At 39.7% G+C, this 26,932-nt stretch overlaps 1 protein-coding gene across 4 annotated transcripts in view; it reads left to right on the top strand.

Annotated features, from left to right (window-relative positions):
* LOC124166370 (casein kinase I) overlaps positions 1 to 26,932 on the top strand; it is a 230,067-nt gene that overhangs the window by 141,658 nt on the left and 61,477 nt on the right. For all 4 annotated transcript variants that reach the window (XM_046543863.1, XM_046543864.1, XM_046543866.1 and 1 more), the window contains exon 3: positions 1,548 to 1,617. In XM_046543863.1, coding sequence (XP_046399819.1) covers positions 1,548 to 1,617 — 70 coding nt within the window. The remainder of the gene's footprint in view (positions 1 to 1,547; positions 1,618 to 26,932) is intronic.

The following is a 26,932-nucleotide window of genomic DNA, read 5'->3' as shown; positions in this document are numbered from 1 at the left end:
GTGATTCACATTGCATGATTAAAAGAAATGTTTCACTGCTGAAAACATGTAATAGCTTTAATTCATACTGGAAAAATTATTATTATTATATCGTACCTACTTCCAACGGAATCCCTCAGTATTCTTGCAACTTATAAGGTTTGGCAGCAATTAAGAGAAAAGTTAGAGATTTTTATTTTTTATATATTTTATTTGTCTTTTTATTATCATCTTCCCCGTAAACAGCACATAATGGCCTTTTATAACGAGGGTTTCCAACATTAGCAAATTGCAACACAAATATCCTTGCCCTGGACAAGGATCACCTACCGAGGCGGGATTCGAACCCACGACCTACGGTTTGACAGGCGAGGTCTTTACCCTAATGCCACCGAGGCCGGCTTGGTTAATTGGCGAAATTAGGAATTTATTATCCCTTATACTTGTGCTACTATATTCACATTTTTCATGCTAATGCAATTACTTATGCAAACGTTATGTTCCATTCGTAATATATTCATTTAACCGTTTTTCTAACTTTCCACTATGTACGAATAATATTTAACCCTCAGACAAGCCACGTGGCTTGGGAGAGCCAAATAATTTATGTGCGCTGAAGGCATATTATTTGATCAAAAAAACCTGGAATTTGCCACTTTTCATCACTAACTTTTCAATCTCCTCTTGCGTTATATTTAAACACTACTGCACTCTTTCCTGGGTTTGGGTAGCTCAGTGCCATTTTACAGGAGTAAAATTTCATGTAATATTCTTCCCTTGAGTTTTTTTTTAATCTCCGTGGAACCATTCCGACCCTAGCGCCATAAGAAAAATCGATTTTTTTGTCGGTCGTCCCTGAAACCCATCTTCTCCGTAATTCATTTTGCTAGCCACTGCTGGTTTTATATTTATGTAGTGATATGTGATTTATTTGTGCTATCCGAGATTGAACCGAAAAATTACATTCATTTTCTTACTACACGTCAAATAGATTGCCGATAGCAAAGTTAAAAATTGGCAAAACATAAAAATTTGGATAACCTATGCAACTTCAGATATTATGTAGGGGGTTATTTATTTCAGATATATTATTTGGGGTTAAGCTTAAGGTATTCCTTCTTATCCATCAATAATTCTAGGTCTGAAGAGATAGGGGGTAGCAAGTTGAAATCATATTTCGAATAATTTTCCGAATCCTAGTTGAAATTTCTATTTTCGTCCAAATAATTAGGAACATCATATCTTATAAAACCTTTCCCCCCCTCCAATCACTCTTAATAACAAAGCGTTTTGATTATTATGATAAAAATTAATTTTAAAAGTAATTTTCCATTGATAATACTCCCCTAATTTACTGGCGGCCTTAATCATTTAATAGTAATAAATGTCTTACGTCAGGTTACCATTAGGTTAATGAATTTCTTTTTAAAAGTATTGTCTGAATGTTATGAGGCTGGCCTAAAGAATTTGCATTCCCAAGTCAACTCTTAAAAAATACCGATCCATGTATAATCTTTATGTTTATTTTAATGCTCTGTGTGTAATAATTTCTTTTTTATTCATTACAGGAAGCCATGAAATCCAAAGCACCGCAGCTACACTTGGAATATAGGTTTTATAAACTTTTAGGATCTCAAGGTGAGTGGAATACATTCGAAATCTAATTGTATTTTTGTCTCTATTTCTTCAATTTTGTCATTATGTTTGCATTGAATGAATTTTGATTCTATTTTCCTGCAATCACGGTCTTATAATAAATTCAGTGTGCCGTGTTAGGGTTATTGTCTTTGTGTCGATGTGATGCATTACTTTGACTGTTGGATCTGGATTATTAATGCTGTTGATGTTCGGTATCCAGTAACTGTTCGGTATCCAGTATTTTTTGTGAAAATTGGTCAAGTACTGAATTTCTCTTATTTATTTATTTTGAACGATATGGATATCCGCAACATGCCTTATTCAGAATTGGTGTTGAATAATATCTTACCCAAGTTGTTTTTTTTCTAGCATTAGAGTTGACAGTTTTACCCAGTTTTTTCATTGTATGTAACATTTACTCCTGAGATCTCTCCTTGATGCGTCATATTGCACCTGAAACTGAATAATCTTACTCTCTTCACCCTCACCTTAGAAGTATAATCGGATTTGACGCTGTATCTTATAAATAATAACTTTTCATTCCCCATTTCATTTATATTTTCTTTACAGGAGCATTTGGAGATTGACCCAGCTTTCTACATTTTTGTTAGCGCTACAAATATGTCTATGATTTTAAGCGTTTACTTATCTTCGCTTTGAAGTGTAACGGTCACACTTGTTGGCTAATGTTATCCATCCCAACTACCTTGCATCCAGACTACTACCCCAATTAATAGAGAGGCACTGCCATAGCAGGATTTCTGAAAATGGGGATTTTCAAATACTATTACCGAAGACGATAGCATGGAAAGACTAATTGTTGTGGCCGTAATTCGATGGAATACAGTGAGGAGATAAAATTTTTGAAATTGTCATGAAAGTGGCATGTGCTTAGTTTCTCTCTCCTATCCCCTCAACTATATTCAATCGTTCTCTTATTTACCCTCCGGGGTTGTAAGGCCACTTTTGCTTTTCTCCTCCTTTCCACGCATCTCACCATCTCGATTCTCGCTTCCCCGACGCCAACAAGCAAACAGCAGCCGGTGAATTTTATTAAAGCGTAAATTATTTCAAGGGTTTTGTCCAGCTTCAAGGTTTACTCATTGAGGCGGGTACCGGGAAGTGAAAGTGGATCTAGCGAAAGGGAAGTGTGTAGTCGACCATTCGTTTCGCGTTTTAGCGTCGGATCTCTTGTTTTTCTCGGAAGTGCTCGGAGCGCATACGCAGTTTGTAAGCTTGCTCGGTTTAAATGCCACTCCCCCAATCTTCCCCCTGGATCGCTCGGAACGGGCGGAGAAGCCGACCAACAGGAGCCAGGTGGATTCACGACGGTTAGGCGCGAATTTCATTGGGTCGGTCTCGTCATCTTGATGTATCAAAGCGATTATAAAAACTTCAATATCACCTAACACTATGTTTTTACTTCATTCCTTACCTCTCAGTATGGCTTCTGGCACAACTCCCCTTTGTTTTTCTCTCTGTCACCAAGGAACCAACTCAACACAATACACTGAAGAATCAAAAAGCAACTAAAAAAATAACAAATGAACTTCATAAAGTGAAACGGAATGATAACGTATACAAAAACATACATAAAAGTGATATAGATCTTTGAAAGTATATGAATCAATCTGTACAAGCACTACCCGATACAAGACCCTTTCATCTCGATTATGCTAAGTTGCGTTTTCTCTTGTTATATTTGAGTATTTTGCGTTGAAATTAGTCTAAATATTTGCGTCGTCTATTTATGTATTTCAGTGAACTCAAAGAGCTTTTTTGCTCGAGGGAGGAGTTGTCCTATTTTATATCCTCTGTGTTATGTGTAGAGGTTATCTCCTTCATATATTCCTGAGGTTTCATTCCTCATAACATATCGAGGTTGCATTATTAGGAATAAAATATATAGCATGATTATACCGTGGAGGTGATTTTTCTAGAAATCCCTTCCTCTTTCTATAAGCTGCCGCTTTCTCGCCGTATTCCTTCCTTCCTCCTTACTCCGCTCTCGCTTGGTTTTCTGCGTTCAGAGCACTTGCATAGGTTGTACTGTCGGCAAGAATGTAATATACCCTCGAGTTCGTATACAGTTAACTAAAAAAACGAAAAGCGAATCATAAAAATAATCACACGTTTCTATTTTTTGTTTTACGCTACGTTGTTTTAACTTAAATTTAACTTCGGAACCGTTTTTTAATACTCGTTTCCATGGTTGTGGCGAAAAAAGCGTATCTTTTTTGTTTTCGAGCGAAGCACCAATTTTCATTACCCATAACTCGAAAACAGGTCATTTTATTGCAATAATACGCTGGTGCTGGCTGGATTATTATCTGTGCTATTATTGGTGTTAGTATCCAATAAGTATATCTTACTCGAACAAAGCTGTTATATTTTTTTTTAAATACAAGTAAAGCAGAACTGATCGTGGTGGAGTTTCGTAAAATGCCGACGATACCGATCCGTTATTGGCCTCGCGAAAGGCTATATCAGACGAACGCGAAGAAAGTTAAATCGCAAGGGGGATGGGGATTGAGGCTCGCATGTAGGGTTAGCGGCAATGTTCGGTGGGGAAAGTGAGGGAGCGGAAGCGAAAAATCTCTAATCCAGAAAGTTTGCCGTACTTTGGGGTTGGAGCTGTGTGTTCGTCCATTAACTACGCGACAGATTTAGAGGGTGGAGGGAGTTTCTTGGAAACTCACAGCATCTGACGAAGGGATGGAGGGCACAACCGTCGTATCTCCGCTGTTTTGCTGCGAGTATTTGCGTTTTTAAGGTGGCAAAATCTTTTTTATCGATGCAGTTTAATGCTTAGAGGGTTGCGTGTAATGTTTAGTTCGTAATCAGTAGTCTTTACTTCACCTGTACGTGAATTATCGCAATCTGTTTATACTGCTATTCTTTATATCATCAAATCACTGTTGGTGCAATCCTTCCACGGTTTAGAAAGTTATTTCGTGGCAACGCCTTTTTGTGGAAACATTTTTATTGAACGTTTCATTTTTGAAGACTACGTTGTTACTTCCGGGGGATGGGAGGGTTTGGTGTATAGTAAGGCTGTCATCCAAAGAGGTGAAGATTAATGTATCACCAAATAAATGTGGCCGTTTTTACTTGACTGTTGTTTCACAGTACTGCTGTTGCCTCGACTTTTACCCGTGATCTATCGAAGGTCTCCAAGCTCATAGTGGTATTGTAGTGCGCAATGGTTCTTGCGACCAAGTTGTAAAACTGCAGTGGAAACTTCAGTTTCAGCCACACTCCTTAAAGCCTATTCACAACTTTGATACAGTACGTATGATGAGTTTGATGTGAATCTAATGAGGCATGTATGATGGAAGTGAGGATCTCTTACAACTAGTCAATAGTGAGTTGGCAGCGCAGTGTGTATATAAGGAATTCACCGTGAGGCGTCGGGGTATGTGGCGTATTCTTAGTTCGGTTCTTATTGACATTGGCATTGATTAGTGTACGCCGTATGTTAGCCAAATTCACCCCTATTCATCAGTCTATTAGGTACTTCAGTGAGCCATTTCGACGCTGCTACTTCAGTCGTTATTTTTATATCTTCTAGCTAATCTCGTAGATATTCTTTATTTTGGATGCACCCAAAATCCATCCCAGCTTGTTCTCGGGTGGTGGCCAGTAATTTACGTGCGCATTTTATTCTGTGTGAGTTAAAATAGGTTATTAAATTTTACTTCGTCATCTGCTTGTATTTGTTTGCATTTTCTTCGGAAAATTGTGAGATATACGCTTTAGTTTTGCTGCAGAATATTTTCTTTAACGTCTTGGATGTCCGCTGGCCATTTTCCAAGTTGCATTGGTTTGATAAATCGGAATTTATCTGTGTTCATATTTATTTTCTGCGATATTGTGCATGGTTAATTGTGCCTCAACAATTTTCCTGAAGGCACATGTTAAATATTATTTCATGATGAACTGAAGGCAATTGCACAAATTAGATCTATCAGCAGAAACTTTCTACGTCGCTGATCAGGGTTTAGTTTCCATTTGTGTAGATTTTTATTTTCCATTAACCTCCTCCAATCCAATCTATTTTCCGAATATTTTGCTCCTATCCTCTATTTTTTTCTGTGGTTCTTTTGAAATGGAATGGTAGGTAATGGAATGATATTTTGTAGTTTGTAATCAACGTATAACAGTGAAATAAAAAGTTATTATTATTATTATTATATATTGTAAAGTATATAGTTAAATGCATCGAGAAAACAGAAATTCATTTTATTCCTTTCTATGTATCATAATTCATGAAATATGATTTATTTATGTACATTATTATTATGTATGTTTTAACATTATTAATTTTTTTAAATATTCATGTTGTTCCCGTAAATAGTGCTAAAATTATGAAAATACGATGACAGTTGTATTCGTCATTGCACGATTTGTAATCGGAAGATCATGGCGAGCTAGACTCGTCTTTTCGGTGCAAGGGGTTAATTGCTTTTGTCATCATTGCCACCGTTGTTATATGTATAGTTTCGCTGTGCTACACGAACGGTGTTTTAGGATGCGGCCTGGAGACACTTGGTGCGTGGAGCACCTTGGTGTGTGGATTGGCGTTGGCAATTTCGCTTCGAAAAAATTGAGTCGCGTCCCCTCCATTCTCTCTTACAATTGTCGCCACTCCTGCGTCGCGCCGCTCAAAGCAAACGAATCAATTTGCAGTGGTCGGGAGCAAGGGATTGAGGGTACGTCGAAAAAAATGCGGCGAATTGGTTCGGCTACCGCCGCAGCTAGCGTTTTTCGGATTCCAGCAACGCGACGCCATTCGAATTTCGGATTCTTTTGTTCCGGAAGTAAGTACAACAGAAGCGTTCGACTTGGCTAAGCGCGCTGTTACGGAAAACTGAGCCCAGTATTGAATCCTCGTGATTTCGTAATAATGCCGATATAGTAATAGAGACGGAAAAAGTTAGTGAATCAGTGCCATGAAACGGTTTTACAGTTGAATTTCTCATTTTCACGAGTTTTATTAATGATAGAGCTAAAATTTTATTCGACACGAACGAAGTCTCGGTTTCCATCCGGGTATTGCCATCGACATAATCAACGGCCTTCCTGTAACTGTTGGTTCGAGATCAGGGTAGGTTACTTGGCAACGGAGTATTCCATCCTGGGTAGATACGCGGAGGCTCACTCTTTCCTTACAATACTCATTGTTTGATTTCGTTTATGCACTTACTCGACGTCGTCGCTGGCGTAATGTATCACATCGCTGATTATTCAGAAATTACTCGGCAGTGTGATGTTTTAGTGGACTAGTGGATACATTTAATTACTGCCTGTGAGTGGCTTATGTCGGTGCTTACCTTTTTTTCCATACTCTTTAGATCCTGCCCAGTGAGTAAATAATTAAAAATAAATCGTCAACTCTGTTAAAAAGTGCTCCGGAATTTCTTGGAAGATACCACCTGTAGTTGTTGTACTCATTGGTACTCTTAGTGCTTCGCTAGGAAACCTTTCATCGGCGAAAAATAGAATTTCGTTTTTTTATTTACATTTAACTTTTATTCTTCATCTAAATTGGAATTTTTAACGCTTGTTTTTGTATTCTCCGTGCTCACCAGAATTTTATGATACACATCGAAGACTCTTGGTCATATTCTTTCAGTATTATTTTGATCTATTCTAATAAATAATTAAATGAATCATTTATGATCTTTATATTCAATTCACTCGATAAACATACGTTATCATTTAGCGAATTTGTGCGAAAAAAATATTTCTAAATATATGGAATGAAAAGTAAGGAAATGAAACCTAGTAAATTCAATTCTGACTGCATATATTCAGTATAACTTCATTGGGATCCCCTGCAGCAAAAAAAAACATATCATCGTATTGAAGCATATGCCAAATAAGTGAGCTATTCCCTAATCTTGTTTGAATAAACTTGGATGTGACAGCTTCTTCGAAAAAAATGAGTATTAGTACCAGAATGACGTGCATGATGGGAAACCTATTTGCCAGATTCGGGTGGAAATCCAACTCGTGCGCGAGTTGCACTTCAGATATTTACATGGCCGTGCTTTAGTACGCAAGGCCAGGGCGTGAGTTTGCCATTCCCTCGGACGTCCCTCATGGTCGCGTCCACCAATATTACAAAAGAGGATCCTCAAGTCATCCTCTAAATGTGTTGTCACTCACCGCACATAGAAATGGGTGTTCAGAGATCGTCACTTGCGTCGCCAGCGGACAAAATGATCTGAGTTTCACGGGGAAATATGGTATAAATAGGGGTGTCAACTGAAATTTTATTCGTGATGATGTGATTTATCATATTCATATTTCTTTAATGCTCTTCTTCCTAATTACCGAGATCATACTGCAGATATTTGAAAAGAAAATGGTTGCATCGCCCTCATCATAGCGCCGCGGACATTTTTGAAAGTGGATTAAAATGCTACCGAGGTTGCATCATAAATCAGCCTTCTATGGGATAGAATAATAATAATAATGAGATGTCTTTATTCGGGCGAGATTGAGACTAAGAACTAAGAAGAAGACTACTCTTCCTCCTAACCCCTCGATAGCGTCAACGCAAACATTTTAAAAAAAATGGTAGATAAACGTTTACAATACAAAAGATATACAATATACACTATTTGTGAATTGTCAAAGAAGATAATCAAGTATATGTGAAAATTTTGTGTAAAAAAGATTTCTGTTTGTGGGAACAAAGCATGAGGATATGGGTGTAATATCCTTCAGCGAAAAAACCCTCTCCAGGAAAATCGCCCACACAAGAAGGGGCGCGTGAAAAACCTGCGAAAACCTGGAATTGGACCGCCTCTATGATGTCTCGTTGTTTGTATTAACCGGGATGTGACAGCTCTTTCGAAAAATTAAAAGAGTATGAGCACTCGAATGACAGGCTTGATGGGAAACGTATCTGTGTGATTCCGACGGAAATCCATCTCGTGCAAGAGTTGCACCTGAAGTATTCGCATTGCCGTGCTTTCGAGTTCGCAGGGCCAGGGCGTGAGTTCGCCATTCCCTCGGACGTCACTCAGTGTCGCGTCACTCTTTTTCACTTTTCCTTCCCCTACCTTGTCCTCCCTCCACTGTTATCCCCTCTTTTCTCCTCTGCCGCTTTTCAGTTGAGCGGCGCTGTAGGGGAAGGCTGCTCTTCCCGGAAACCTATATTCCCCTATCGGCCCCCGCCCTCTCCGACGCCCCCTCTCCTCTTTCCGGGGAATTGAATTAAGGGGGGTGGAGGTGGCTGTCGGCTGAGAGGGGTGAAAAGGCAGGTTAGCGCGGGTTAAAATGATGGGAAGGGGAGGGAGTTGGTGCGAGTAAAATAGGTTAGGAAGGCTCGCAAAAGCTGCGTTTGACTTTTAGCAATTTCTGCGGAAAAATTTAATGTTTGTACTTGTCATCGAAGTAATTATTTACTGAAACTTCATTTGGAGCAACGTAATGGCGTGTTCACCTTGACCTTTTCTTGCTGTTTTCTGTAGTGTAGTGTGGACCGAATTTAGAGGTTTAGTGCTAAGGTGCTTAATGAATTCGTACAACGGATTTGTGGAGGGTACAGGGTTATGTTTATGGAATATATCTATTCGGTGCTTAGAATATTGCTTTGGATGGATAATTTTCATTAAGTTCATAATCACGATATCGGTTACATTTAGACTTCAATGACATTATGTCACCTATTCCTTAAGAGAGTTTCGTAGCTAACATTACTTGCAATATGGGCTAAATCTGTTGTTACATACCTAATTCAAGATTAGAGGATAAATATTCTATTTTAATAGTGTTATTTATCTAGAGTTTTACTTTTTAAGCATTTGCATGCCATAGTTTTGCCGTGGTGGATAATATAGAATTTCATCTTCATTCTGTGTCGACAGCGCCGTTTTCCCGCGGTAGGTTTTTACTGCCTCTTCGAATATTTGCACATCTTACTCACACTGTAAATCCTTGTGTCTGCTGAATACTGCGCAATATCCATTTATACTCTTTCCAGTGGGAAGTATTTCTTGATACGCTGAGATGGAGGGTAAGAATGTTATTTGTGTAGAAGTAGGTAGAAATTAAGGTTCATTTAAGTCATAAATAGTTGTGTAGGACCCTATTAACCCTCTTAAAATCTGTCGTCTAAAAAAACTCCAAGATTTTCACCGCTCTCTTTATGCAATGTGCATATAAACTCATCTATATCATAGTATCCACCTATCCTTATTAAACGGCATTGGTTATATATCCCCCCTCTGAAAAAATCTGCTCCTAAGCCTATGTGCGATGCAAAAGCAGCAGTGTTTAGTTGGCGCTGCGGCCTTTCCCATCCTGGTGAGCTTCGGATTGTCAGGGCGGAAGTAGGATTTTTTTCCTTGCTCATACTGAACTCTCCACAATGTAATGGTGATTCCCTGACCCCTAGTAAAAAAATTGTCCATCCGGCCTTCGAACGATGTGCACCTTAAAATTTCGCTCCGTTCAAATGCGTCTTCACTTAACTTGTAATACATGTGAATCGCTAATCCGAAAAATCGTATTTTTTTGTTGCAAGTAGTTCATTTCCATTGAACATACAATTTCCATTAGAGCTAGGAATTTACCTTTTCCAGTTCCCGTTTTAATATCGGCATATCTTTTTGAGGAAGGTAGTTTTACCATTTGCATCAGCTGTCTTCATAGAAGAATACTAAGAAGACGGCCATGCCTCGGCCCCCGGTTACTCTGCATTTTTGTCCACCGCTCTCGTTTTTATTTTCCTACTTTTTTACTTGTGAATATTTTTGCTATTTATTACGTACTTAAAATTTGATTGCATTTTTAAAGAATTGACCAGATTCGGCACTCGCGACCCTGGTGATAGAGCAGTCCGAATTTCAAACATGGGGCATTAGCAATAATTAGGGATGAATAAATATAATTTTTTGAAGTATTATTATTTTTATCGAATTCGTAAATTATCCATGATAATTATCGCGAGTGAAAATACTTTATTATGAATATTGGATGTAAATGGAGTTCTCTGAGCTTATCAACGCTCTGCGGACATTGTTTTAAAGACAATTAAAAAAATGCGAGTTAGGAAATATATTAGTACTAGTACCAACAAGCTTTTACGGGGTGGAGTGGGGTTGTTTCTTTGTAATCCCTTTAATTATTGCGTTAGATCTCTCTACTCGAATTGGATTGCGATTAGGACGATCCATCATTCGAAAAATCCAGAAAGAAATTCATTTTTGCTATTATTTTACTCACTCATGCCTTCCCTTACTGAAAATACATAGGCTGAGGACAGTGTGCGTGGCCGGCACGGCTGCAGATACTTAGTTCCATGTGCTGTGCTTGGGCGATCATCATTCCTAAGAGGACAACATAGCGGAGGCCCTAGTCCGTCCCATGGATGCTTCATTTATGCTGCCACTTCTCTCGGAATTTGTTTTCAAAAATGTCCGCAATGGAGCGGAGAGCGGTCCATTTATTCCCCCATGTCACGTGAGAGTGGGTGCTACCAAGCGCGAGGAAGTGCATTGAAAAGCTGTGAATTCTATAGATTATATAATTTCAAATGCAAACTTACGTTGATGACCCATTATTAGAGTTTATTTCCCCGTGAGAATCAAATCCTTTTATCGATAGCGTCCCGAGTGGTGACTTTTGTAAACTCATTATTTTTAAATACGCGGGCCATATTGAAAACAAGATGGGGAGTAAATAATGACAATGAAACAATATATAAACTGGCGAACACAAAAATAATAGAAGAAATATTACAGGAACAAATAACTACATATTATGAAAAACTAAGTCAAAACGAGCATGAAATAATAAGTGACCCATCTATTCCCAAATCAAGCACTTGGGATAGATACAAAAAAGAACAGAGCATTGCCAAAAAACTTAGGCGAGGGAAAGCCTAACATTAGGAAATAAAAAGAAGACAGTTCATTGCGAAAAAATCGACAATTAGTCGATAAAACGCAAATAAATGCTGATTTCAGCAACGACATACGGCGGAGGTGGGCAGCACGTATTGTTAAGATTCCTCCGTTGAAATATTTGCGACCTTCCCATCCCATAGAGTTCGTTGCGAGCTCCCCTCTATCGATGTATTTCCGCGAATGCCGTGATAGCAACTCTTGCCGTCGGAAGTAACTTGACGCTTTCAAGAACTCAACAACTTGGCCGCCGTGCGAATAGGATACCGCAACATATCCCGCAGTCGCGGTAGCCCGTGAAGCGAGAACCAAGGAGAAACCATATCCGTCGCCCAACAGATGAAACACGAAAAGGTTGGAAAGTAAGGCGGAGCTGTAGCGTTTTCGGTCGCGGCGACGTACGAAATATGCGGCTTCCATGTTCATTACGTCAAAGTTGAAAGCAGGAACACTGCTGGGGTTTCCACATTCTCGCCCTTATGGGAACAAATGCTCGACAAAGGGAGCTGGAAAGCGATGTCCTAGCGGTCATGAAACCGGGCGAAGGATGAATGCGCGCGACACCTTGGCGAGAAAGAGAATGTTGTTCGGAGGAATAGCAAACGAAAAAAAAACTGGTCGATCATAGTTAAGGCCGTTTTACACGGTGCTCGAAATCGCGCAGGTTAGAACTGCATTAATATATCATTATGGCGTGGAATTGCGCGAATGAAATTAGAACTGGGGCTATTTTTCCATCTCACTTCTCGCATGCGTTCTCGCAATTCACCGCATTGCACGACGCAACTTTGGCTGCGCCTTCGTACACACCATGTTACGATGTACTAAAATTTTAGTAGTATTATACGTTCACACGTCAGATTGTGTAAGTGCGATCCCCGTGTAAAACGACCTTAAGGAAAACACAATATATTCATTCCTGCTCATCTATTTTTGTTACCAATTAATTCTTTCGATTTCAGTTCTCGTATTTTTGAATTTTCCTGATTGCTCATTTTTCTAATTCTCGGTTACCCTTTTTGGTATTATGAAACTTTTTTGGTTAGGAATTAATTAAGTCTCCCCATACCGTGACTAAACAATCAAATCACTCTTAAATTCAGAACCACAATCTTGTACTAATAATTGTTTTCTCTGGAAACAGTCAAAATATGCCATTCGTATGCATAATATCCGGCATCAGTGGCGGCGAGGTAAAGTCCTCGCTTCCCAAGCAAGAGGTAGAGGATTCGAATGCCCCCGGGGTAGGTTGCCTGTATCCAAGGCATGGGTGTTCGTGTATGTTCAATGTTTAGATGTTGAAAAACTCCGATGTAGAAGGTTAATTAAGTGCTGTTTCCGGTGGTATTGTAAATAAATAAAAATATTGTGTCGTAAACTTTTTTTGGGATATGGACAGCCTTGAATTTCTCTCATAAATATTAGCATAGTGAAAAGGAGTATTACAATCCTGAAGAGAGTACTTTGAACCGCTAAAGTCCCTGTAATTTTATTGTAGGGAAAACTGTAAAATCAATAAATAGATGAAATAAATAATCGTTATTCCACTGGGCTGGGATCTTGTCTCCTAGGTTTAGGATGCTGATCGACGCCGACGATCTTTAGGCATTGCTAAAGCCTTCCTCTTTCTTTCATCATTTATCATGGCGTGGACCTAGGTTCTAAAAAATTTTTGAAGTTTCAGGTAATCTACCGCTATTTATTCGGCGTACGTCTGTCCTGCAGTGAATGCAGTCGAAGACAAATTCGGATTACTTAACTCTCGACGACTTATTGCAAGGATTCCCGTCAATTCACTTCGATTACTACGGGCGTGTAGCCTTTGTGTTTGATGTATTCAATTCTGAATGTGATTAAGCTTCTCTCTAGCGTTGGCACCGTGTCCTTGTCTTTTCCCCTCTGCAGTAAACTTGGAGGGTTTGGATGGGGGTTGAAGGATTACGAACAGATTGGAATCGATTTCACCTTCCGGAAGTAAGTGCTTGTGTTTTTGAGTGCCGCCTTCGTGTGCGCTGGCTTTGGAATGGAGCCCATCCTTGCTCTGAATTGGCATCCAATCTTGGTTGGTCCAACGTGTGAGTGACGGGGAGTGGGGAGATGAACCTGGTGAAATGGCTCTTGTCTGGCTGGCTCATAGGAAGCCACGTGCTCAGATTTTCGCGCTCTAGAAGTTCAAGGGATAATGAGGTAGATGACTTTTCTCGAAGCTATGCGTACGACTGCCAATTTTTTTATATCTCCTACTGAAGCGATAATGCCCGTTAGAAGCCTCAAGAGTCGTAACTTCTGAGCCATACGCCATCATAGTGTTCCAGATGTAATTTCATTATTATTACTATTTTTCGAAGAATGATGAAGATAGATTGGATAGACCGAGTAAGTAATGAGAAAAATGATCGTAGGCTTTCCCGACGTATAGAATTGTGGAAGGTTACACGGGATTTCCACCGGGTCAGGTTCTCCAACTCCATCTCGGCCGACGTTTCGATGGGCGAGTTGTCCATCATCTTCAGGGCATGAAGACGATGGACAACTCGCCCATCGAAACGTCGGCCGAGATGGAGTTGGAGAACCTGACCCGGTGGAAATCCCGTGTAACCTTCCACAAGTAATGAGAAAGTGTTGAGAAGAGTGGGATAAAAGGGAATTCTTCTAAAAACCTTAAAGATAAGACGGGAAAACTTAGTTGGCCACATTATGAGGCATAATGTCCTGATAAAAAGTCTTGGAAGGATAGGTGGAAAGTAAAAAGGGGAAAAGAGGTCCCTGAATGAGTTACAAAGGATAGGTTACAATTGATGTAAGAGAGAAGAAATACGTTCCTGTGAAAAGGCTAGCGGAAAGGAGAGAGGAGTGGAGAGCTGCGTCAAACCAATCTTAGGATTGTTGACTAATGATTTTGATGATTACTATTTTTATATGTTATTATTTTGTTTTTGCCATCGATTGCAGGTATTGTGGCGGAAATTGATGGTAAATGGTCGATACAAATTTATTAGAGTGATGCTCATCGATGTGTCTTGTTGCTACCCCTGTATATAGATTCAGCCTCACAAGTTTTTGACGATTCTCCTAGGCAATTCAAGTAGAAGGTCTATGAGTTGATCAGCTTACGCCTTACCTACGTAACTGAACCTAAATTTTTAAACTGCTCATAATTTAGTTGTTCGTCATATTTGTTTATTTATGTAGTGTTATTTGTTATTCATATGTTAGAAAACAGTATGCGAGATCAGCGACAAAGTAAGGTCAAAGTGAGGTATTTAGTTTTATATATATGTGCATTTTAAGCATAATTCGATGAATATTTTACCGTATGAGGAAAGAAACTGGCCTGCAACTGAAGCGGAAGTATGAGCAAATTAATCTTTCTACTCCTTCGCTAGCCGCAGCCGTTGGCATATTTAATTAGTGTGGCGAGCTTAGTTTAATGGTACATAGTAGCCTTAGGGTATTATGACGTCTCGCGTTGCCATTTTGTTATTGAGGTAGAAAACTTTGGTTTTTGAGTGCTTGCTTTATTAAGTATCCGTCGAACTGATCTTCAATCGTTATCGTGGATGCTAGTTTCCATATCTTTTATAGACTTTTTCAGGACATACCGCTACGTGATACCTTTTGGAGATCGTACTTTTGGTTTGATGTACAATTTTCTGATATAAAATGCTTGCAATAATTTGAGCTTATCGACACGCAATATTACCACTTGTATCTCAGCGCAAAGACTTCCCAATTCCAATGGCTGAACGAATTTAATTTGATTTTTTTTCACCCGCCATTCAATATTGGTCCCCTATTGAGTTGTAAATGCTTTGTAGGCCGTGTCATACCTCATCATGTACGCCAAGTCCAGGAGAACTCGGGGCTATTTGTCTCTCTCCACAGCTATCGCATTGTCCAGGGAGAGCGGTAGAATCGCCTAGAATTGATGGGAATCACGTCCAACTTCCGTAGTTTGCACTGGATTTTGTGGGTCACCTCTCTATTCCTATGGATTAAACCTTACCCAGAACTCGATTGGAGCTGCTATGGACTGGGTTTTGCTAGGAAGGTGAAGTTTGGGTGGTTGATAATCGCCAGTTGGCAGAATTGAATAACTTGTTCAATTAGCCTGTTAAAAATATTCTTGAAACTTAAATATGGGTTGGGGTGATTGGATTGATTATCCGCCTAAAATCTTCCTACTCACTTTTCAAAAAAAATTGCTAGCGTATGAAGTTGGCCCATATTTTTGTCAACCTCTATGTTCTTTCCTGCCATTTATTTCGTGTGTTGTTCCATAATTCTTAATGCTAAGACTTATTTCGTAATGATAAGAAGTTTTGAATTATCTGCAAAAAGAAATTAATACACACAATTTTTGTAGTTTAAAGATGTAATTACGGTATAATTATGGTAATATTGAACACTCAAGCAAGAAGTAGGTAGTAAAAAAAAACAATTATTTACTGCATGAAACATATGCTTGCGGTAAGAGAGGATCATTGATGTGCATAACGCATTTCACTTCATTAGTGCCGAAGTTAGGCGAACTACGAAAAAGAAATGATTTTGAAGAAAGTTCTACCCCAAAATCAACCTTTGTCGTAAATCTTGACAGTTCCTCATGCCTAGCATGACACCGAAAGATTGCAGGCAATCCATGATCTTTAACGTGTGTAACTTTAGTTTTAAAATAAAGCAGACTGGCTATCAATATAACTTCACGGATTAATTACCCGCGAGTAAACTCTAAGTAGGATATTCCCAAAGTGGATAAATCATTAACTTTACCGATAAGTTTTATCCAAACAGCAACCAAATTTCTTCAGAATATCGTCATCCTTAAAAACTGAGGTGGAAACAAATAGCTTGAACAGCCCGATGTAGCCTAAACTCCCACTAAATAACTAAATCCGTACTCGCCTATTAGTTTGGTTAAAAATGATTGGTTCGATATCAGGCCTAGGAGGTTCTTTCGTAAAAGACAAGCAAACGAGAATCAAATCCTAATTCAAGGAGTTCAAATCGAACTGGTAGCTATCGGTGTCTCCTCCATGCCAAGTTTTGCATAGGTGAAGGCAATTCCCTCAGCTTTGCCATGATTAGAGACCCAATGCACAACAACTATATACCTACTGCTTTTTATAGCAGTCTCATCGTTAAATCTATTACGTTATATAATGACCGACCTTTGACAAAACAAGAACCACCAGTGGCCGAGATGCAACCCATAATCACATAAATCGGGGATCGTTAACCTTTATTAATGCAAGGGACAAAAATCGATTTCACATCTTCCTGAGGGCCACAATGCTCCACGTCACGTTACCACCATATCCTATCAAAGCGATTTTTGACATTGTTTATTTTTGACGAGTGTGTCGATATTTGATCTTATTGTTGTAGTTTCGATAAATATAAATGTTTACAAAATATTTATATTTATCTAAATATTAAATATTGGCCTCCAGGGGCCGAAAGAAATTAGCCGGCGGGCCGCAATGCCCAATTATGTAGTGCCTTTACTCTTACGTGGTCGAAATAAGCATATGAAACTGTCAAGCTTTTTTCTGCAAAGGCTGGCTTTGTGGGGGGAGATTTCTTCCAAAGCCTTTTCTCGCCTGACTTGGGTGTTATGAAAATCTCGTTTCGGTGGGTGGCAACAGAGACCACCCCCATTGAATCCTCATTGTGATGAATCCGCTTGCTCAACTCTCTCTCTCGCGGACGTCCGTTTGCACGCGTCTGTCCCACGGAATCGGTCATAGGCGAGATGATTCCATTGTGCGGCCTGAGCGTGCATTGCGTGGAATTCTTCCTTCGCCGTGTCTAATTTCCGCCTCGGGAATCCGTAACTGTGTCGTGCGTATCGAGGGGGATCAAGGGATTTTGAGGGGTTCACCGCCGGATCCGCCTTCATAGCGCCGCAGAACTGAGGAGAGTGGAATATCCTGTAAAAATTATACCTCAAAGTTTGAAATTCCAAAATTTGAATTCTTGGAAATTCCAAATTTTATTCTAATTTTAATTTCCACGTAGTCTTATAGGGTTGACGACTCTATTATTAGTTCATCATCATCGTCATTAGTCAGTAATATTAAGTTTGGTTTGACGCAGCTCTCCATTCATCTCTCCTATCCGCTGGCCTTTTCATAGCGACGTATTTATTCTATTTTATGTCCTTTATAACCTGTTCTGTGTAACTCATTCGGTGCCGTCCCTTGCCCTTCTTCCTTTCCACCTGTCCTACGGTTGTTTTCGTCAGGCCATCATGCCTCATAATGTGGCCAACGAAGTTGTCCCGTCTTCTCCGTAAGGTTTGAAGAAGACTTCTTTTTTCTCCCACTCTTCACAGCATTTCCTCATTAGTTTTAGTGAACCACGTATATCCGTAAGTAGCATTATGAAATGGGCTTCTAGCGGAAATGAATTATAGGTAATTTCATTAATTACACTTATTGCATCCCTTAAATTATATTGACATGAATACACGGAATAATAATATCATGTAAAAATTATTCTTATAGTACCCTCTGTGAATGGACCTTCATGTTTTAGCTTAGCTATTTTTAATCTAACTTAGAGCCGATTCGGTTCACAGGTGCACGGTTAATCGGGGCTTTACTTTTTCTATGTCTACATGGTGCCTTGGTTGCCACTTCGAGAGTTATTGACATGATATTAGTTTTCCCCTTCGCCCTCTATGATGTGTATTTTAGGTATTTCCTTATATTATAACAGACTAGCTTATGTACCAAGAATCATGCACCTCTTCTTCTGCTACCGAAGTTATCAAACTAAGCAAGTGTAAAGTATTTCTCAACGATAGATTTTCAAAACCTTCAGTAGAATCGGCCCCGAAGAAGTGCTGGGAATGTATATAGTAAATACGCATAGGAGAAGCATCAAGCAAATAGCAATACATCCTGACAAAAATGTAAAAATCGATGGCTAAGTTCTAACAACACGTATCTCAGAAATAGCAAATTTTCAGGAGAGCAAAAACAAACGATTAATTTTTCAAATTCTATATAATTTTAACTGAAATTGAGAACAAAAAATACATAAAACTGAAAAAAGAAAAATACATTTGCAAACAAAGTTTTTTTTTGCTTGAACTTTATTTTTATTAATAGTATTAGTGGTATTAACTCTAACCGGCCTAATTTTGAGATACGTGTTGTTAGAACTTAGCCATCGAAATATTTTTGCTTGAAAGTTTTCGAGTGTTTTCAATTGTTTATGTACATGACTACCGTCATTATATCGCTTGTTTTTTCCCCCTTTGCCTCTAATTGCTGAAAGTGATTTGAAATTGTCTCTCGTGCTATAATTTATATTAACCAAGCTCGAGGTACTATGAAGAGTCCATGTTTTAACATGCCGGTTTTGTTTTAGACCCATCCTTTATGTTTGCTTAAGATATGCTCAAATGATGCTAAGCGTGATGGATGGACACTGGAGTGCATTAGCTAAAATAGAGGCCGTCAAGGGTGGGTCTTAACTACGTTGAACTCTTGGAGATGCGGTGGGGATAATATCTAATCAAAACCAATGGCCCGTGAAATTGTATGCGGCTTTTCACGCCTTTTGCTTCTGAGGGCAAGGCCCTTTCCCTTTCCAAATTTCGTAGTTAAATCCCCTGCCTTGAAAATTGTCTTGTTAACGCTAATGGTTTGTTTCCTGAGCCATTGTTTCCGTTTTGGAAAAACCGTCTCCTTAGTGAAGTATTTATTTTCTGTTCCAAGACGAGATAATACGAATAAGAGGTTACAAGTCGTATTCAATTTGAGTACCCCGAGTCCACGTATGGGCTGACGATTTCCATGCCTCTTGAAAGAAAGAGGGGAATCGCGTAAAAAAGTAGCATATTACTATATAAGGAAGTGACATATGCATTATAAATTGCATTGTTGTGGGGCCTTCGTCTGCCACGTAGACCTTTTTTGGTCCACTCGCAGGAGAGAAGACAAGCGCAGCTCACTTTCGGTGTGAATGGTCACTCGTCCAACCTTAGTCTGTGATACAGGATTTAGTTCTTTCCTACCGCAGTAATGAGAAGATTTCACCTGAAAAGAAATAAATTCTATGTATCAAAATTAATTCTAAATAACTAAAATAAAGAAAGAACTAAATAAAGTAAATCTACCTGGTAGCAGAAGATCTGGCCCGATTGGAAACCCGAGAAGAATTCATCTTAACCTTAGTCCATGCCCATCATGCTTTGGATTATCTCCCAAGGATTTCGGACTCCTAACCTCCCCCCATACCGTTCGCTATGGCCTTTCTCACACATGTGGCTTTACCTGGGGTGAGCTTTATCCTCGCCTACCTATTCAAAATGAAAATGAAATATTTTTAGTTACAACAATAAGCTAAATAAATCTTAATGTAACAACCGTTCATTAAAAATAGATACGGTACGGCTCTACTAAACCCAATGATATGCCGAAAAAATGTTCATTCCAAAACTCCTGTCATGTGGAATTGTGCCATTCTCGGTAAAATTTGGAAAAAACAGAATTTGGTGGCAACAGTGGTCCTGACTAGGGCCACCAGGCTATCGAATTATCGAATATCGAATCTCACCTTTAAACTCTTTTGAAAGGGATCGTGGTGTCGGTTGAGCTGGAGGGAAACCCCGCGAACACTATTATAGCCATCACTTCGGTTTTTCTCCGTGGTAATACTTTATGTAATATCCATCCATTAAAAAAAGATGAGTTAACGGCTCTACTAATCCCAAAGGTACACCAAAAAAACTCTTCTTTCCAAAACCCCTTTTCATGTGCACCTCTGCCATTTTCGGCTAAAATTTGGAAAAACAGAATTTGGTGGCAACAGTGGTCCTGACTAGGGCCACCAGGCTATCGAATTCTCATCTTTAAACGTTTTTGAAAGGGATCGTGGTGTCGGTTTAGCTGGAGGGAAGCCCCGCGGACACACGTGGGCCGAGGGCGTTTTGGGGAGGATCGATCGCGGTCCCCGAAGGGGCGGAGCCAACGGTGTGACGAGGGGGCAAGGCTTCCGCGAGGTCGGGTCTGGCTGTGCGGCGGGTCGGGAGCCCGCCACTTCCCCCCCCCCCCCCCCCCTCCCCCCCGGGTTTGCCCGAGAAGCGTCCGCCATTACGCTCCGTCAGCGTAATGCAATTACCGGAGTTGACTGAGGTGGGGCGATATGAGGTTTAGCGGCTGGGAAGAAGCGTTCGCTGCACCCCGTCAAGTAGCCTACGCAGTATATCCCACTGTAGCAGGGAAAAAATTGTTTCTCGCCTATCTTTGGCCCCAATTTTAAAGTTTTGACGGTAGGTTAACACTTTGAGTGTTACGGGCCGCGTAATATTACGTCATAAATCTTTTGAAAAATCCTAGTTGGCCATTCTTGAACAAAGTGGTAAGCCTCTAAATCGAACCGGTAAATAAACAAATGAACAAAAAAGCACAAGTAAAATTCATTCTCTAAAATGATACCAAACACCTATTCCTCGCATCAAAGGTTGGTTGTTAAGAAATAACACAAAAGAATTGAAAATGGCGTGCAACGGGGTGCAGATCTACAGTACTAAGGTCAGCAGGGCAAGTGCTTAAAAGGGCCTTCTTAAAGGGTTCTCAAGCGCTGGTATCTACGCAAAGTTGGCTATTGGTCGAGCTAATACGTTGAACATGCATTCGTTGTGGGTTTAAATTGCATTATTTAGTTTACGTCCACATCTACGTACTACCCTGCGAGACGCCTCGATTGGTATGTAGCGGGGAGTGTTAGGACACCATCCGTTAAAAAAGGCACCTGGAGTGATTTGACGAATGAGTCCCACATAGCATTTATTTAAGTCGTGTATTTTTCGGGTGAAAAACGAATTCCTGTACCTATCCGTTCTGCAAAATATCTATTTTATTTCATCGTTCCTGTAGGACCTAGAAACGTGACAAGGTTCTAAGGTGATGTATTTCCCGTCACTCCGTGTGGTACCTGTTCTTAATTGTTCAAGCATTCGCAGCGTAGCTCGTGGCTTCCGAGTTTAGCGGATAACGGATTAGGTCTTTATTCGCCGAATCCCAAATGACTGCCTAGTATTCGATTTCTTTTGTGACTAGTGTGAAGTAGCACCTCAAATTCACTTTTTCACGCGTAAACCTTCCCGCAACATGTTTGACGAATCCTAGCATCTTCGGGGCTCAGCCGCAAATTGTTCAAATATCTTTTCCCCGCGATTAGTTTGATTATTATTGTAACTCCCAGATATTTAGCTTCATAAGTTAGTGAGGTGATGGCAAGCGTTGAGGCCTGTGATTCGTTTCCTGGTCTATTTCCTTTTTCTGATGACAGCTGGTTGTATTCCATTGCTTTAAGTGTGCCCCTAAGGATGTCTTCTTTTTATTTGAAAGTTTTAGAAGTCCTGTAGAAGAATTGGTTCCTATCTGTTTAGAAGGTTATATAACCAAAAATAGGATATTTTGCCTCATTTTTCAGATATGTAGCCATTGAAAAGTGACGTTAAGGTTTCATTTTGCCGACAAATTTTCTTCTCTTCTACGCTTTCGCTCGTCTTGCCTTTATTTTTTTTGATTATTTTTTTCTACTTATCTCTTTCCTAATGCGTTCGCTTCTTTCTTACTCTTGCCCCTTTCTTCAACTCTTTGTGCACACATCTCTCTTTTCCTAGTAATTGTTATTTCATGTTTTTATGAAGTCCTTTAGTACATTGCGATTCCCTGAGTTACTTAAGATCGTACTTTTTGAATTCTGATTTCAGATTACAGGATGATCACTTTCTTGAAAATTTTGGAAGTCAGCGAATTTCAACCCAAAATTTCATTTAGAAGGTGTTCCATAAGGGATATAATAAATTTTGCTATCATAATATTTTTATTTATTAATTTTGAGGTTATTATTTCCCTGTACTTCATCATAGTATTACCTACAGCCCCAAGACTGGGTCACTGTAGCTTTCCATTTCTCCTTTCGTCTTGCTAGTTCTCTCATTGCATTATTTTGATTTGATCATATGACCTTCCTCTGCATAAATTACTTATTTCTAGAACTTCCTCAGGGGACCTTTTCTTCAATTTTCAGTCCATTATATTCCTCATTATTTGAAATTCACCACATTTTTATCACCTGTAAATATGAATATTTGATATGTATTTTGAAGCTGGCTGTAAAATTTCGAATTTGGTGTGGAAGGCCCGGATAAGTTTGGGGGAAAATCAAAAAAAATGTATTTGAGTGGCCACCCTTGGTAAGAATGCCAGGATGACAGTACCTTGGCGGTGAACCCTTTGACTTCATATGAGGGGGTGAGAAGCCAAGGGGATTGTGATTTTTTTTCTAAACAGATTTCGGGGCAGAAGATAGATAAATAAAACATACGGAATCAACTAAATATAAATCAACAAGTAATGAGTTTGATTTTCCACTCGATGTCAGCATAGAACACACTCGAATTCACGTAGAACTCTCTCGTATCCCGTGGCCACCAAGTTTTTGTATATTCCTTTTATTAATTTCTGAACCTAAATCTGTTTAGAACCTTAATCACTTGTACCCCTTCGCTGCTCACCCCCTCATAAATGATTTTCGCTTTGTAGTGGGGCTTGATCTACCAATGGCTTTCATTCCCTTCTACTTTTCGCCCTTACGATCTCCACAGAGCGTCGCCTTTCTTCCATCTGTTCCCTTATCCCCGTAACCCGTGTCTACCGTCCACACTTCCCCATTTCTGGTGTTGTTGCTCCCAAAAGCTCCCTGAACTCGTTGTTTGCGCCCCACTTAGCCAAGGAGAGTCCCCTTCAAAACTCCGCCCTCGTGTTAGTCCAAGACGGTGAGGCTCCACGGAAAGTTTGTGCTGCCCTTCTGCGTATGTACAATATTCCCACGTCGTGATCTTGAAAATATCCCCCCCCGACGTCTCTGCTACCGTACTGGACGTCAGGATATCTTCTGGTGCGACGTGTTTGACCTCAGATTCTTTCTCGCCAAACTTATCTTTCGTTTTTGACTGAGATTAGGATTATTATGGTATCTCGTGAATTATTATCCAGGTGTCTGTTCATTCATCTCACCCACATCAACCGTGTTTAGCGAGATGTAGTGGCGTGGTAAGTTAAACAGGATGTAAAAACATCGAGATCGAAAGAACACCTGATTATTTCTGTTTAATTGTCGGAACCGGTGTAGTTGTATTTTGGCTAAAATTGTGGGTAATTTTTTAATTCGTTTATCCACCTCTAGTCCTAAATTAAATGTTTGTATTCAACCTTTTCCTCATGCTCTTCAGTGGAGCACGTTTTCATAGTAGGGATTTAATTAGTTGAGCAGTGTGTGGTGAGACATTTCGGTCTAATTCCAGTTGGGAATGTAACTGCCAGGGGTAGATACGTTAGTGGGAGGGGCTTATATTAGAGTGAGAAAAATCACGATATGTCGAAATACTATTGATCTACTTAGTATTTACCTTTGGGGTGTTGGGAGGGAGCGGCGATGTTATTGATAGCCTTTGTCTTCGGGTTATCTTTTAGGTTTTTATTGTAAAAGGCAAGTTATTTGCGGATTATATTACGTAATTTGCGCATATGTTCGGTAACTAGCTCTTTCTCATTTATCTGATGCTATTTTCGACTCGAAATCTGTACTTACTTCTCCCATTTATTCAATCCGTTAATCCCAAGTTCCTCGTTACCTAACTGATGTGGTTGACGAAGAATTATTCCAATCGTTTTTCATTTCAAAGGATCGATTCCGAGTTGTTGAGGTGCGATCGAATTTTGTTGTGTTTGAAATATTTCATTCCGGCGATTGTATGAACCTCGTGGTGAAGCACTCTGAATCAACCGCTGGCAATGAAAAGCGATCCGAATAATTCCTATCAGTTCGATGCACTAGAACCCTAGAACCTCCAAGAATCGCCGTCGAAACGAATGAATGTAGTACGGGGTTTACTCCGAGTGAGAATTCCATTTCATTACGCTCAGCCTCTTCCGTCTTGGAACCTAGAAGACGATGAACCTGTCCAATGACGAAGCCCGTCATTGGAACGCCACCGGCGGATGTGTAGAATTAGACCCGGTGCGAAGACCGCAAGGTATTCACTCCGCCCACGATGGTACGCCGGCAAAGCTCGGCATGTCACACCCCCCTCAAAATCCCCCACTTTTAGCAGTGAAATATTCATTTTCCTTCACCCTTTATGTTCCACCGACCTTTATTTACGTGGTTGTCACCTCGTATTTGCTAACCTCATCGAGCTTCTTCTCCTCTATTACCCATACTTTTAGTAGCCTTAAAAACTCGCAGTGAAGTCGTTTCTTCGTATTGTTAATTGTGAAATCGTGCGTTTTCTTTCGTTCATCTGAAAGTTATTTGTATTGATCAATAATTCTCAATGTAGTTCAAGAAATTCACATCGCCCATTTGAGAGTTATGCTTCAATCATGTTCTGGTCTTTTGTTGCGACCTAGGTGATATATTGAAAAAGAAGTGATCTTTGTTTAAGTGGTTGTCACATTTAATACCTATGACAAAAATCTACTTGCAAGTATTTCCTTTGCTAGCTTCTTTCATTTGCCCCAATGGTGCTGATGTTTGGATTTCAGTGTTGGCCTTAGCCGCCTCATTCGCTCTAGATAATTTTTAATGTGACGTTACCCAAACTTCTAGCATTTATTAGGTTCGATATGTAATAAAATCTGTTTTCAGTAGCATTGGCACTTATGCTTGCGAACTTGCTTATCGGGTCAATTCGGGTGGTTGAATGTTTAGGGAACATTAAGGAGCCCAAGACATGTAAACAGCTGATCCAAATGTATCCAGGGATCTTGCTCGAACCTCTCTCTGCCTTAATTATAATCATAATCATCACTGGTGAACAAGCCTAAGATTGGTTTTATGCACCTCTCTATTCACGTACTTCTTTACCTGCTCTGTGTATTATATTCCGGGTATTTCTTTTTCATTCTTGCCATCCATTTGTCCCTCAACGATTTTCTTCATCAGGCCATCATGCCTCAAAAGTTTTCCGCCTATTTATTACGGTTATATGACTTCCCTTCTCTCCTCCTTATCTTAAGACTTCCTCATTGCTCGCTCGATCGATTCATTTCATTTTCATTTTTTCTGTAGCACCACATTTCAAATGCCTCCACCATTGATTTCGCTGCTGCTGCCGTAGTCTATCTTCCGCAGAGAAGCATACTCTGAATGGAAGTTCTGTTTATTGTTTCCATACTTCTATGTTTAAAATTCCTGCATTAAGTAGATATTTCTCTTTTAAGAAAGCTTTCTTCGCTTGGGATATTCTACCGACAATTTTTTTTCATGCTTCTTCCATCGTTATTAATTCTGCTTCTTATATAACAGAATTCATTAGCCTCTTCCAGTTTTTGATTCCCTATGTTAGTCTTGTCTTCGTCTGTTCTTCTGCATTTAATTCTCACATAACCGTAATTTCTTCCTTCGGCTGACGATCTTTCACCTGGCTTGCATCCAATTCGTTGGACTTAATGTAAGCTTGTTCAGTTGCAACCCTGCTACGTGGGTGCTTCGGTAATTGAAGTTTAATATGGTACTTACGCTGCGCAGTAACCCGATAGGAAACCCGAACAGCCTTAATTTTGCTCCAAAATATCGACCTTCGCTGCTGCTTATTGTGCAGATGTCTTCTCTCAGGTATTGCCTGGTTCAAGCTTCGATGGTTTGTGTTTGGAGGATAATAAATTCGGAACTTAAAGTCGGGAGAGACATTTCGAGTATACTAGGTCCTGGGAGATAAAAATAATGCTCGGCCACGCCCATTTATAGCAATTTAACCTGCTGAACAAACCCCCCCACGCCAAAAACGTGTTTTCACTCAAAGGCTAGACTTTAAATGGAACTATTCCACCTTCGTCTTTGTAGCTATGACGTCATTTCCTTTAGTCACCTTGCTACCGAAAGGAGCTGTGTTATTTTTCACTTTATCTACCTCTGACCTTTTCATTTTCCTATCTCTTCACCTGTTTTTCTATGCAAATCACGTTCACCTGAAGCTTGGGCGGTTCCGTTGGACGCAGAGATTTCCGTTCTTAGTGACCCAATTTCCCATTTCGTGCCCCGTGATATGCTATGGGGAAAGAAGGGCGATTGCAATTTCCTTTCCTTTATTGCTCCTCTTCAAGTCATTCATACCCCTTCGTCGAAGTGTCAGGGAAAACACAACTTGTGTTGAGGAACGTTTATTTTAGCTAGCTTTGTGAAGTGGAAATTAATATTAGTTTCGCTGAATTGTAGGTAACCTTGTGGCGCTCAGAGCTATAGTTAATTATTCCGTACCTATTTCATTCCCTTTCATGATGTTGTTAAGTAAATATAATCGTTTTATTGTCTAAAAACTTTGAAAACCCGGATAGCGGCAGTTTTTTCGTTTCTCCAGGCACCTT

This window comes from Ischnura elegans, chromosome 10, assembly GCF_921293095.1.
Source record: "Ischnura elegans chromosome 10, ioIscEleg1.1, whole genome shotgun sequence".
Classification (NCBI taxonomy): Eukaryota; Metazoa; Arthropoda; class Insecta; order Odonata; family Coenagrionidae; genus Ischnura; species Ischnura elegans.
Note: the sequence above shows the minus strand (reverse complement) of the source record. Positions and strands in the feature narration are given on the sequence as shown.